Here is a 14,760-nt window from a genome sequence, read left to right on the forward strand (position 1 = left end):
ACCGGAAAAAAATAATTTATTCCAATATGAAATTTATTCTTAAATATAACTGGCCCAAATCAAGACCAAATATTTTTATGGAAGATATACAAATATGCCCTCAATTTATGAACCGTTTTTCTATCATCACCGTTTTTCTCTCATATTTACAAAACTGTCCACCTGTTAAACGTCTGTTAAAGTGCCCGTCAATAGGCCCACCTCAATGACTCATTACTTGGAAACAAGTAACAAAACTCTATTTTTGCCCTGGTTTCCTCCTCCATCCACCGAGTCATCACTTGGATCTGTTCGTCCCCCACCATTAATTTACATCTAAAAACCATCTGTCTTTCCATTTTCATCATCGGTAGTAGTCTCCATTCCTTTTTCTTTCTATTTTTATTTCCTCTTCTTTTTTAGTTAATGATTTGCTCGGATTTCCTTTTTTTTTTAAATGTTGGGTATTTGAACCAATTTTAATAGTTCATGTACGATGGTTTTGTCGATGTTCAAAACATAATCTCTTGGAGACGATCAAATTTACCCGCAAAAATCAATGATGGTTTATTAGTTCTGTGGATGATATACTTAGGTTTAAAAGGGTACTGGTGGTGATGAGTTTATTTCTCATCAACAATCGGAAGAAAAAATCAAACCGATGGAGTTGGTGGAGATTGATGGTTACAGTTGGTAGTGGTAGTTTGTTTGGTTGAGGAAGGTTATAATGTAGGTGATTTTTTGGGTGCAGGCAGTTTCTCTTTCAATGATTTTAATGGTGTTTTAGGGTTCTAACTAAAATTTTAAAGATGGGTTTGATGGTTCCTCTGTAGGATGGGTTTCTAGCAAGCTCTCCATTAATGGCGGTTAAAGAAAGAAAATTCTAGGTTGCAGTACAAGACTCGTGTTGAAATTTTCGTATTAAGGTATTGGAAGATTGATGTTAGTTTTGGACCGATTGATTATAATTCAAGCAGTGATTTTATTTTGTTTTTTTTGAAAAAATGATCTCGGTCAAGGTGTTGGAAGCACTGATTGGTTCGGGTTTTCTTTCCTAATTTTGATATGCTCAGCAGAGATCAGGGTTGTCTTTGATATTGATTTTGTGCTAAACTTTTAGTGACTTGCAATAGATCTATCTGATAGATTTCGCACAGGAAATTTAGAGTGCTCAAAATACAATTTCAGAAAGGGATTTTTCTTTTTTGCTCTTTCAAAATTTTTTTGGGGAAGAACAGAAATCGGTAGAAGAGGAAGACTGGTGGAACAACTCGTGAATATTTGTCGAACTTTACTTTACACGTGACACTTTTTCTTTTTGATTACTATTGATTTTTGACTGTTAGCGACCTTTAAAAAAACGGGATGGAAAACGTTTTTCTAGGACAGTTTTATAATTAAAACGAAAAAAACGGTCTCATATGTTAAGTGCACCTTAAATTGGGGGCATATCTGCAAATCACCCTATTTTTATTCTTATGCGGAGATTATTCCTATACGAAGTATTCTTAGTTCTACTGTATACCCTTTCTTCTCATCTCTTCTAAATCTCTTTTCTCTCTAAATCTCTCTAGACACTCCTGTTCTCGATAGAGTGGTGATCTCTCATCACATGGGTTATTCTAGTGTTTTTATTAGGTACATTTTCTTATGTTTTTCCTTACTCTTTCATCTCCATATTCACAAAGCTGGTAATAACTTTTCTTAATTTTCTTAAAATCTTTTCTTAAACGTTTGATGTGTTTTGATAATGGTCAGATGGGTATTGATCAATTGGATCCACATGGGATGACAGAAATCAAATGGGATATCCTAACTTGGGAAGACGATACATACAATGGAAGTTTCTCTTGTTAGTTTTTTTCTTCCTTTTTGATTCTTCCAAAGATGGAATTAATTGAGTGGTTTGAACAATTCAAATTCATTTTCGAAATCAGTGCATATTAGGAAGTTTTTCATGCAAATTTAATTAAGAAATCTTTGATTATACAGGTGGTAAATAATATTCTTCGTAGAATCCGAAACGTAATTAGTGAAAAATTTTATTGTTTTGGCTAGGGTAAACATTTGATTTTATCATCTCTGCCGTTGAATGGTATTGGAAGAGAGTTACAATTTAACGGCTCTGATTATCTCTCCTCCCTTTAGTGAGAGCAAGGAATCTCTCAAAAACGTTAACCAATTTTGGTTCCCCGCACGTATATTTCGTCTCCTGTACGTATTTTTCGTCTCCCACACGTATTTTTGGTTAAAACCGGGTTTCTAAACACGCGCCGGCGGATTTTATTCATCTCCAACTGGAGCTGTTAGATTCAGCTACTCTACGAAATTACAAAGCTACCTCTTATACATAAACAAAAACCCTTCGCATTTCTTTTCTTTTTCATGGACTGTTCTTCTTCTCCCTCAAATCTTTCCCTCTCTTCTAAACAGCTATATCCCTCCTTCCAACGAATCTTATGCTACGTTTCTAACAATTTTTGAACATTTAATGATGGAAATGAAGATTTCAATCAGTTGCTTTTTTCTTCTTCAACTAGGCGTGTAAGTATTGTAATTTGAGATTTTAGGGTTTTGTAACTTTATCAGTTTTATGTGATTTCTGCTTATGAATAAATTTGAAGGGTTTTTATTCGGGACAATATCAGCATTTAGTGTAGCATATGCATTTTAATTTTCCCCTGAATTTAGTTGAACATGATTCCTCAAATCCTTCAATTTCATCTGTTTGCATTGAATCGAAAATTGGTGGTTTTTGTTTATAGTTACCCACTTTGTTATTCGACTTCGTTCCCATATGAAAATTTATTTGTCGGCATATAATAGTTTACTTTAACTAGGGAGTCAGCTTAGTGTTCAAAAATACGGGTTTTATGTGACTATTGGATGCATAGATTAACGCTGGTGATGCATATATGAGAACTTCATTGCAGAGTTGTGAGAAATCAGTTGAAAACATCTTCTAGGGCTATGAGTTTCATGAATTCATCTCTCTGGTGGTTTAGATGATTATGTTATCTTTGATCCATGAGCTCCACAACCACGTCGAATGTTCTAAAGCTGTGGACTATAAACTCAGTGGTGAAGGAAGAAGGTAAATAGAACGAACATGGAAAACTAACGAGTCCAGTGATTAGAACGAAGATGAGAAACTAGAAAGTGTAGTGATTTGTACGTTGTGGAGGTTGGGAAGTGCCAAAGCGTATGCCAATACTCTTTTGAACTGAAAATCAGAGTCAAGCAAATGTTAGCTTGCATTTCTTGGTTTCTCTCTTATACATTATGGTTGTTTCCTTTGCAGTTTTCATGAAGCCTTTCAAATACCATTTTTTTTATTGTGTGATGTTAATTGGTGCAGATATTTTCAATTGGAACAAAGTGAAGCTTTGTTATTTTGATGGTGGTCTTAAATGCTTTTATATGCTTAGATTGATGTCGTCACATGTAGACTGTAATCTATGTTAGAGATTGACAAATCATTTTGTAAGATTTTCCAGTCTGATGATGGGTTTTGTTTTATGCGATGCAGTTGATTTCCCACTTAGTTGGGCTCATTTGAAGCCTAGGAGGAAGCTAGATGAACAATGTCTGGCCTATTAATCTACGCTGCCAGATAGGAGATAAGAAAAGGGTGGGGTTGGTTGTACCATTGATGGGTTTGTCTTGCACTCTTACTATTTTTGCAACTTCGTTCCAGTTGGTTACAAACTTGATACAGCTAAATTTGAATTTCATTCACAAAGAAAATGTTTCAGATTTCACTTTTATCGAGGTGTTATAGTTTACCGACGTGCAACGCACGTGCACTTTACTTATTGGTAGGGAGTGTTTGTTCCTAGTGGGTCCCACTTAAAATTATGTTGAAGAAACCGGCAAAAATCAGACCCCCAATTAAATCGTTGGGTCAGCGAATCGACTCTCCACCCAACTAAAGTTTGTAGATATTTTTGTACTAGGGAGTGATATAGCCTGGCTGTTTGTAATTCTTCTTTTTATTTCTGCTTAAATGGCTTAGTGTAACATGATGTTTTTGTACATGCACAAATCTCTATACTTAATAAGCAAGCAGTTCGACACATAGAAAGACCTGGTTGGAAAATAAGTTGGACATGGCAAAATAAGGAAGTAATATGGAGCATGTCAGAAGCAGAAGCAACAGAACAAGGTGATTGTACAAGAATTAAAGGAAGTACACCTCCACACACTTGTGAGCAGCAACCAGTGATTATCGATTTATTACCAGGAGCACCCTATAATATGCAAACAAGTAATTGTTGTAAAGATGGTGTATTAACAACAGAAATCCAAGATCCTTCGAAACATGGAGCATATTTTCAAATTTCAGTTGGAAAGGCACTGTTTATGGAGATTATTAATGGCACTGCAAAACCCAGTGTTAATCAAACTGCGCCAGCTGCACCACCACCTGCCGATGATGGTGATAAAGAGAAGCCGTCTCCGAGTAAAGATGTAATTTATGATAAGGAATTCTGGAATAAAGGGGGAGATAAGAATAAGGATAAGCATGATTTTCATGTTGATGAAGTACAAGGCAACAAGAAAGAAAAGGAGATGAAGAACAAGTTTCATGATAGTCATAAGAAGAGAGTTTTAATAGATTATGACACTGTTGGTGGGGATGCAGGTGATGGCCAGACCTACACTACAAAAATAAACCCAGTAGATATGATTATACCTCAGAATTTCAGTATTGACCTTCCTGGTTACACTTGTGGACCTCCACAACGGGTTGCACCAATTAGATTTCCTATGGATAAGGATCGTCGTAATACACAAGCTCTCTGCAAGTATTTCGATTGTCCTAGAAATTCCTTTCATTCCTTTTTTTTTTCCTTACATCGTGTGTGTATATGAATGGAAATTGTTAATTAGCATCCTATTGTAGATTTTGTAGCCTATTTTGTTGAAGCTTTTCACTGATGTTGTCGTTTTTGTCGTTTCTTTTCCTTCTCTAATCCGATGAGTTGTTAATTTTGCAGATACATGAAAATTGACGTGTACCTACTCGCAAATGCAGGCATCACAAACCCCTACATGCTGTGTTTCAATGTCTTCATTCTACAACGATACAATCGCTCAATGCCCTACATGCAGTTGTGCTTGTCGTAGAGATCCAACTAAACAATGCATCGAGTAATTAATATTCACTAAACTCTCCAACATTTTATAACTATGTTTGTCCCATATTTTGTCAAAAGTAAAGTTGTTCGTGATCGGTATTCACGTACTGGTAAAAGAATGAATGGACTTTTGACAAATACAAAAGTTAAGCCTATATTGTCAAATATTTGATGGAAGATAGGTTAAAATCTTTTGTTTTTAAGGATTATGTCTATTAATATCGTTATGCAAATAGTGATGGAAAATAGAATGAATCCTTGTATATTCCGCAGTATTAATCATCCCTGATCCATATTTTATATATTACTGTGAGGCTCCGTAATGTATCTTATGTTGAACACTATACAACCAAGTTGATTTTTAGCTTAGTTGTTGTTCCGTGAGATATGTTATGTCGAGCATATTGAACTAAATTAATCATCTTGTTTGGTTATTTAGTTATTGCTCCGTAAGTTTTCTTATGTCGAGCAAAACAAATGACAATTAAATTGATTACTTTTGTGATTAGTTTGGTTGTATATTTCGATTAAATTAATTATAGGTTCTCTTGTAATCAATGTATTTTCATGTCTCCATAAGTTCTCTTATGTTGAGCATAATCAATTGAATTGATCACTTTAATTTGATTGCGTATTCAGATTAAATTAATCATGGGTTACTTGTGATTAATTTGATTGAGTTTTTGGATATAGGAAATCATTCTTATGGTTTTTTGTGTCCAATAAAAATCCTTCTTTTCTTTCGAAATTAAGGTCGCTCTTGTTGTTCCTTCGGGAATGACATCAAATGGGGGAGAGTGCTTTTGAACTTGTGCTTAATGGTCATATCTTAAGGGGTGTGCGGCTGTGGAATTTTAGAGGGGTTATCTTGTATCTTTAAACTCCTTGATGAATGCATTTAGCTTCGGCTTTATGATTGCATCGAAATTAGTTGGTATGTATATTCTTTCTTTTGTCATGAAATGTCTCTCTTGGAAATTTCATTATGATCCCGTTGTTGTACCTTTGCCAATTTTATTGACAAAAAGGAGGAGAATTAATATGTAGTTCACACTACAAATACATATGATTTTCGGATCATTGTGTAAGGGGGAGTGGTTTCCATGTGAGATGGAGTATTGACTAAGGGGGAGTGATACATATCACCATAGTATTATTGTTGAAATTGTGATACAATTGAACTTTGACACCGTGTAATAATACTATGACAATGTACAACAATGATTGAGACCTATGCTTTCTCATTATTATAGCTACGGATCTTCAACAACGGTGATGCTAAACTTACAACCTTTGGGATCATTGGAGTACTTGGAAGTGACGAAGATTTCGAGGAATGTTGAAAATTACACATGTGGAATAGGAGCTACTAAAGTTTCTTTATCTTTTTTGTATTCCATAGTTTTGTCACTAAAATTGACAAATGGGGAGATTGTTAGAGCATTGATCGGTCGAAATCGCATGCGTTGCTATCTCAAGCATGTTTGTCAATGTTAGTGATCAAAACTATAAGTCTTTATTTCTAGTCTATTATAGCTAAGTCTCGGACTAGGATAGAAAGTGTAGTTGAGCTCAAGGACTTCATGGCGACTCATCACACAAGTAGAAGAACTACTCAAGGAACCGGTGGAACTTCTCGACAAAAAGGTATGTGAAGACTTGAACTTATTATCACTCAAAAGTCTATCTACTCTATCTCCTACTCTTTAAGACAAGAAGTCGTGTGCTATATATATAGACTTTGATTATACACATTTGGTATTTCGAGACGAGTATACCTCGCCTATCTATATATCGAAATAAGAGTTGGTAAGCGTTTCTCTTTAACCAAGTTTATCTTTACCATGTGACGAAAGTCATAATATGTTTCAATCATCTTGAAAATTGCTTTGACAAGAAATGGTGTAACAACTATATAACGTCCTATAAGAATGTTTCAATGATTGAAATGAGAGTTTAGATTACATAACCAATGGTGGACATAAGCATTGTTATGGAAACACATTTATGTATAAGTCATATTCCTTGAACCAAAGTTTGCGAACTTTGTTGATCAAGAGAACCGGAAGAATGGCGTGAGCCAAGTCCGCGAACTCAGTCCGCGAACTTCCGAAGTTCTCAAACTCGAGAATTTCTGCTGGAGTTGAAAAACTACTTGCGTGAAACTAAGTCCGCGAACTCAGTCCGCAAACCCAGTCCGCGAACCGGAGAAGTTCTCATACCCGAGAATTTGTGATGGAGTTTGTAAACTCTACCCGGTAACTTAAATCCGCGAACCTAGTCTGCGAACTTGAGAAGGTGATATATTTGAAGATGATTTCTGAACTTAAACTTAAAAATACTAAGGAATGCAGTTTGCAAACCGTGGCTATAAAAGTTCATGAACCGATTCGAGTGAATCAAATCATCTTTGCTTCAATTGTGTCTTGTGTAGTACATGAGATTTCCTTGCAATTGAACAACTCTCTAACTAGTTCATTTCAAATCATTTGAACTAGTTATGGTGAAGAAGAACGTGGTTGATATGAAATACTCATATGAATAACCATTGGTTAACTATTGTTGAACCAACAACTGCATACGTTTGGGTACGGTTAAAAAACCTAGAAGCGTGCATTGTCAAGTGTGTGTAAAAAGCTAAGTTTTCGATCTAACGGTTGAGAAATATTATCTTGAATCTAAATCAGGTTTTCATCTAACGGTGGATTTTGATTGCTTTGTTACCAAGGTAACCTAATTGCAAACCCTGATTTGAATGACCATATAAGGGGAACTCTAGTGTTTGTGAAAAACTAATCCCCATACCTTACGTGTGATACTTGTTTGCATAATAGAGTCGGTTCTCCTTTATCCTTTGGTTTTCTTCTTCTAAAACCAGGTTAACGACTTAAAGACTTCATTGGGATTGTGAAGCCAAACCGATACTACTTTTATCGTAGTTGTGTGATATGATCTTTCATCTTCTATCGTACGAGTACAATCAGATTGATTGGCTTGAGATTGATATCTCTGATAGGAAAGATATAAAAAGTAATCACAAACATCTTCGTCTCATTGTTTGTGATTCCGCAACATCTTGTTTCGCTACCATACGATTAAGATTGTTGTGAGGTTATTGATAACTCTAGGCTGTTCTTCGGGAATATAAGACCGGATTATCAATTGGTTCCTGTTCACCTTGATTATTATCAAAAGACAGAACAAAACCTTTAGGGTTTATCTGTGGGAAACAGATTGATCCTTTGATAGACTTGTCTGTGTGAGACAGATTTGTTTATTGTCAAGTCTTCGATTTTGGGTCGTAGCAACTCTTAGTTGTGGGTGAGATCAGCTAAGGGAATCAAGTGCGCAGTATCCTGCTGGGATCAGAGGCGTAGGGAGTACAACTGTACCTTGGATCAGTGGGAGACTTATTGGGGTTCAACTACAGTCCAGTCCGAAGTTAGCTTGGAGTAGGCTAGTATCTGTAGCGGCTTAATACAGTCTGTGTTCGATCTGGACTAGGTCCCGGGGTTTTTCTGTATTTTCGGTTTCCTCGTTAAAAAAATTTCCGGTGTCTGTATTATTTTTATTTCCGCATTATATTTGTTTATATAATTGAAATAATACAGGTTGTGCGTCTGAATCAATCAATTTGAAATCCGACCTTTGGTTGTTGATTGATCCTTGAATATTGGTCTTTGGTACCATCCAAGTTATTCCTTGGAACTCGCAGTTCTTGCTTGAGTAAATCAAATCAAGAAGAGAGATATAAACTCGTTGATATACGTTTAATTGATTGAGTCTTGTTGATTCTCTTAAAAGTATATTCGAGTTTGTCCATACAGATTTCTAAGCGAAATATTAGATGGTGTTGTTAGACCCCCGCTTTTTCAATTGGTATCAAAGCAGGCAAACACATTTAAGACCTTACAAGTATGTGTTTGTAGCGATATGACTCTATGGACAAAGGTGATATCTCTATCAAGGTACCACCAGTCTTCGATGGCTTTAATTACTTATGGTGGAAAATTGCTATGCGAGCTTTTCTTTAAGCGCATGATTTTCAATCATGGGTATATGTGTTAATGGCTATGATGCTCCCGTTGTGGCAGTTGGAGATGTAAACGTTCCCAAGAATATTGGTGAATATAGTCCTGCCGAGATACTTGTTGCAAAGCAAAATTCCGACGGTTTGAATGTCATCATAAATGCCATCACCCCAAATCTTCAGCACCATGTGTCAAATTTCACTAGGTCTAAAAATGCTTGGGATATCTTAGAAACTGTATTTGAAGGTAACTCCGGTGAAAAGGAAGCTAGGTTTCAAAACCTTAATTTTGATTGGGAGAACCTTCGTATGGCAGATGAAGATACATTTGATGAGTTTAATCACAGAGTGTCTGAAATTGTTAATGCATCTTTTGCATTGGGTAAGACTATTTCTGAAAAGGACATTGTGATGAAAATTCTCAGATCGCTGCCATCTAGATACGAGTCTAAGAAGCATGTCATCATTGAGGGAAATAACCTTGATAATCTTTTCAGAAATACATTGGTTGGAAAGCTAAAGGTCTTTGATCATGAGCATACATCCAAAATCAGAAAGGATGTTGCCTTTAAAGCACAAAAGAACACTAAATTACTTGATAAAAGTAAAAGTGTTTATGTCTCTGAGGATGATCAGTTTAAGCGTGATTTTTCGGATGAAGTTCTTGACAAATCAATCTCCTTGATCACAAGACAGTTTAGGGATCTGCTATTGAAGAGAAGTAAGCGGTTTTCAAGAGACAAACCAAGGTTATCAGATAAACCTCTCAATCGTGTTCCTCCTTAAAACAGGGTTGCTGACGAGGCTGATGACGAGGATATGCCACAATGCTTTAAGTGTAAAGGTTTTGGTCATTTTGCAAACGAGTGCCCAAATCGTAGAAAATACACTGAGAACAAACAAAGGTCTTGTTGTAACACTTGATAAGATGTCTGAGATCTATGATTCTGACGAATATAGGAAATCAAGTGTTGGTCTTCTATGTGAAAACATTGATTTTCATAATTATAGCAATACATATATCAACCTTGATGGTTTCAGTGAAGAAGAGAATCCAATCAAGATGGAAGAATCAATTGACCCATCCTTTGGAAACTCTGTCTGTAATGTTTCAGGATCTACTATGTGTCTAGCTGCTTTCACACCACAGATGCCTGAATACTATCCAAGATTGACGTGCTCGTTTTGTTCTCAGAAGGGTCATGAACTATCAAGATGTTACAAGTACAAACATCAAGTGAGGCACGCGAACAAACTTCAACGAAGAGAAAATCGATTAGCAAGGAAGCTTAAACTTGCTCAGAAGACCGCTGAGGTATGTAGGATTTTATCTTCGTCTAAGAAGTTGGTTTCCAAAGACAAAATAAGACCATTAGAGAAGAACGTATAGTCAAATCGCTTTGATAGACAGAATTCAGAGGATTCCTCTCAAGAGGAAAATGGTGGACAAATTGTCATTCGCCACAACACAAATTAATTGTGTACCGCTCAGGCTTTAGGAAAAGTTTTTTTTTCTTAGGTTTTTTTTTTCCTGTCTATCAGATAAAAGGTTATTATCGACAATTCTACTCTTTATAGGGTTTAGAGTTGGATGTCCACGAACCTGTTTAAAGGTTGCGAACCCTACATTCCTTTTTTCTCTATGATATCCTTTATATCTTAAGACTGCTTGATGAGATTGTGAATTCCATTCACAAAAACCAGTTGTGTATAACTCTTCTCTAAGCATCATATCTTTGGATGGAAAATATATCAACATGATTGTTAAGCCATCAATCAAGAAAAAAGAGAAATCTCCAGTAACTCCATCCTTGAAAAGAAAGAGGAGGAATATAAGAAAGCCAAGGTCGGTCCCTTCTAACTCTCAGAAGTTTTCTGATGTTCCTGATGAGTTGAAGGAAGTAAGAAAGGAGATTCGTGAAATAAAGGCATGCGTTTTAAGATCTTTGGAAATTCAGAAATCCCTGATTCGACATCATCAGCTAAGACAGTTTGTTAATATTAAATCCTATCTCCACGAACCTAATGTTCCATAAAGAATTTCTCAAATATATTGTTGCCTAGTATGTCTTCTGTTTGTTTTAGTTGGAAAAATAACTAGTGCTTTGAATAGCAATGATTGTGACTAACACATAACTGTTATTTTTCATCTTCTTGTTCTTTTTTAGGTTTATTGGTTTAAATTCTAAAAACTTTTTGGAGGATGATGTTTTGCGGTATTAATCTTTATGATTTGTTATATTGCAATTTGTTATGGTATATTGGGGTTTACGTCCTTGAACTATGTTTATCCGATACTTTGTCAAAAGTGAAGTCGTTCGTGAGCGGTATTCACGTACTGGTAAAAGAATGAATGGACTTTTTACAAATACAAAATTTAAGCCTATATTGTCAAATATTTGATGGAAGATAGGTTAAAATCTTTTGTTTTCAAGGATTATGTCTATTAATATCGTTATGCAAATAGTGATGGAAAATAGAATTTATCCTTGTGTATTCCGCAGTATTGATCATCCCTGATCCATATTTTATGTATTACTGTGAGGCTCCGTAATGTATTTTATGTTGAGCATTATACAACCAAGTTGATATTAGCTTAGTTGTTGTTCCGTGAGATATGTTATGTCGAGCATATTGAACTAAATTAATCATCTTGTTTGGTTATTTAGTTATTGCTCCGTAAGTTTTCTTATGTCGAGCAAAACAAATGACAATTAAATTGATTACTTTTGTGATTAGTTTAGTTGTGTATTCCGATTAAATTAATTATGGGTTCTCTTTTAATTAATCTAGTTGAGTATTTTCATGTCTCCATAAGTTCTCTTATGTTGAGCATAATTAATTGAATTGATCACTTTTTGTGTTCAATTAGATTGCGTATTCCGATTAAATTAATATGGGTTTACTTGTGATTAATTTGATTGAGTTTTGGGATATAGGAAATCATTCTTATGGTTTTTTGTGTCCAGTAAAAATCCTTCTTTTCTTTCGAAATTAAGGTCGCTCCTGTTGTTCCTTCGAGAATGACATCAAATGGGGGAGAGTTATTTTGAACTTGTGCTTAATGGTCATATCTTGAGGGGTGTGCGGATGTAGAATTTTAGAGGGGTTATCTTATATATTTAAACTCCTTGATGAATGCATTTAGCTTCGGCTTTATGATTGCATCTAAATTAGTTGTTATGTATTTTATTTCTTTTGTCATGAAATGTCTCTCTCAGAAATTTCATTATGATCCCGTTCTTGTACCTTTGCCAATTTTATTAACAAAAAGGGGGAGAATTAATATGTAGTTCACACTACAAATACATATGGTTTTCGGATCATTGTGTAAGGGGGAGTGGTTTCCATGTGAGATGGAGTATTGACTAAGGGGGAGTGATACATATCACCATAGTATTATTGTTGAAGTTGTGATACAATTGAACTTTGACACTGTTAGAGCATTGCTCGGTCGAACTCGCATACGTTGCTATCTCAAGCATGTTTGTCAATGTTAGTGATCAAAACTATAAGTCTTGATTTATAATCTACTATAGCTAAGTCTCGGACTAGCATAGAAAGTGTATTTGAGCTCAAGGAATTCATGGCGATTCATCATACAAGAAGAAGAACTACTCAAGGAACCAGTGGAACTTCTCGACAAAAAGGTATGTGAAGACTTGAAATTATCTGTCAGTCAAAAGCCTATCTATTATATCTCCTACTTCTTGAGACTAAAATTCGTATGCTATATATAAACTTAGATTATACACATTTGGTATTTCGAGCCGAGTATACCTCGCCTATCTATATCTCGAAATATATGTTGGTAAGCGTTTCGTTTCGACCATTTTTGTCTTTACCTAATGATGAAAGTCATGATACGTTCCAATCACTTTGAAAATTGCTTTGATGAGAAATGGTATAACAATTATATAACGTCCTCTAAGAATGTTTCAATGGTTGGAATGAGAGTTAAGATTTCATAACCAATGATGGACATAAGTATTGTCGTGGAAACACATATGTGCATAAGTCCTATCCCTTGAACCAAAGTTTGCGAACTTTGTTGATCAAGAGAAACTGGACGAATGGCTTGTTGCCGAGTCGGCGAACTCAGTCCTCGAACTGCCGAACTTCTCATCCCGAAAAATTCTATTGGAGTTGACAAACTAGTTGCGTGAGTACCAGTCCGCGAACCGGAGGAAAGTATTTTCCAAGATTTTCTACTGGAGTTTGTAAAATCTGCCCGGTTGCTTAAGTCCGCGAACCTAGTGTGCGAACTTAAGAAGGTTACATATATGAAAGATGATTTCTGATCTTAAACTTATAAAGACTAAGGAATGCAATTTGCAAACCGTGGCTATAAAGTTCATGAACCGATTCGAGTGAATCAAATCATCTTTGCTTCAATTGTGTCTTGTGTAGTACATAAGATTTCCTTGCAATTGAACAACTCTCTAACTAGTTCATTTGAGTCATTTGAACTAGTTATGCTGAAGAAGAATATGGTTGGTATGAAATGCTCATACAGCTAACCTTTTAGTTAACTATTGTTGAACCAACAATGTACACGTTTGGGTACGGTTAACAAACCTAGAAGCGTGCATTTAATTTGTATATAACAAGCTAACTTTTCGATATAACGTTTGCGAAATATTAGCTTTAATCTAAATCAGGTTTTCATCTAATGGTGGATATTGTTTGCTTTGTGACCAAGGCGAAACCCTGATTTGAAACACTATATAAGGGGACATCTAGCAACTCTGCAAAACTAATCCCCACACCTCACGTGTGATACTAGTTTGCGTGCTAGAGTCGTTTCTCCTTTAACCTTTGGTTTTCTTCTTCTAAAACCAGGTTAACGACTTAAAGACTTCATTGGGATTGTGAAGCCAGACCGATACTACTTTTATCGTAGTTGTGTGATCTGATCTTGCATCTTCTATCGTACGAGTACAATCAGATTGATTGGCTTGAGATTAATATATCTGATAGGCAAGATATAAAAAGTAATCACAAAAATCTTCGTCTCATTGTTTGTGATTCCGTAACATCTTGTTTCACTACCATATGATTAAGATTGTTGTGAGGTGATTGATTTATCTAGGCTGTTCTTCGGGAATATAAGACCGGATTATCAATTGGTTCCTGTTCACCTTGATTATTACCAAAAGACGAAACAAAAACTTTAGGGTTTTTCTGTGGGAGACAGATAGATCCTTTGATAGACTTGTATGTGTGAGACAGATTTGTTTATTGTCAAAGCCTGCGATTTTGGGTCGTAGGAACTCTTAGTTGTGGGTGAGATCAGCTAAGGGAATCAAGTGCGCAGTATCCTGCTGGGATCAGAGGCGTAGGGAGTGCAACTGTACCTTGGATCAGTGGGAGATTGATTGAGGTTCAACTACAGTCCAGTCCGAAGTTAGCTTGGAGTAGGCTAGTGTCTGTAGCGGCTTAATACAGTGTGTGTTCAATATGGACTAGGTCCCGGGGTTTTTCTGCATCTGCGGTTTCCTCGTTAACAAAATTTCTGGTATCTGTGTTATTTCAGTTTCCGCATTATATTGTTTTATCTTTATAATTTAAATAATACAGGTTGTGTGTTAGTTCAATCAATTGGAGAAT

General features: G+C 35.7%; 1 protein-coding gene across 10 annotated transcripts; it reads left to right on the forward strand.

Annotated features, from left to right (window-relative positions):
- Positions 1 to 267: 267 nt before the first annotated feature.
- Positions 268 to 5,292, forward strand: LOC113301272 (COBRA-like protein 3). 10 transcript variants are annotated; one of them, XM_026550033.1, is made up of 4 exons: positions 268 to 349; positions 813 to 905; positions 3,509 to 4,787; positions 4,980 to 5,292. In XM_026550033.1, the coding sequence occupies exons 3-4, from the start codon at positions 4,117 to 4,119 to the stop codon at positions 5,107 to 5,109; spliced, it is 801 nt and encodes a 266-aa protein (XP_026405818.1). In that variant the 5' UTR covers positions 268 to 349; positions 813 to 905; positions 3,509 to 4,116; the 3' UTR covers positions 5,110 to 5,292. The 10 variants fall into 10 exon arrangements, 8 of the variants coding, with proteins under 8 accessions (XP_026405818.1, XP_026405820.1, XP_026405817.1 ...); XM_026550035.1 differs by lacking the exon at positions 268 to 349 and adding an exon at positions 1,738 to 1,831 and having other exon boundaries at positions 354 to 905; XM_026550032.1 differs by lacking the exon at positions 268 to 349 and adding an exon at positions 354 to 708.
- Positions 5,293 to 14,760: the final 9,468 nt, after the last annotated feature.

The sequence above is a fragment of the Papaver somniferum genome, chromosome 8 (genome assembly GCF_003573695.1).
Source record: "Papaver somniferum cultivar HN1 chromosome 8, ASM357369v1, whole genome shotgun sequence".
NCBI classification, from domain to species: domain Eukaryota; kingdom Viridiplantae; phylum Streptophyta; class Magnoliopsida; order Ranunculales; family Papaveraceae; genus Papaver; species Papaver somniferum.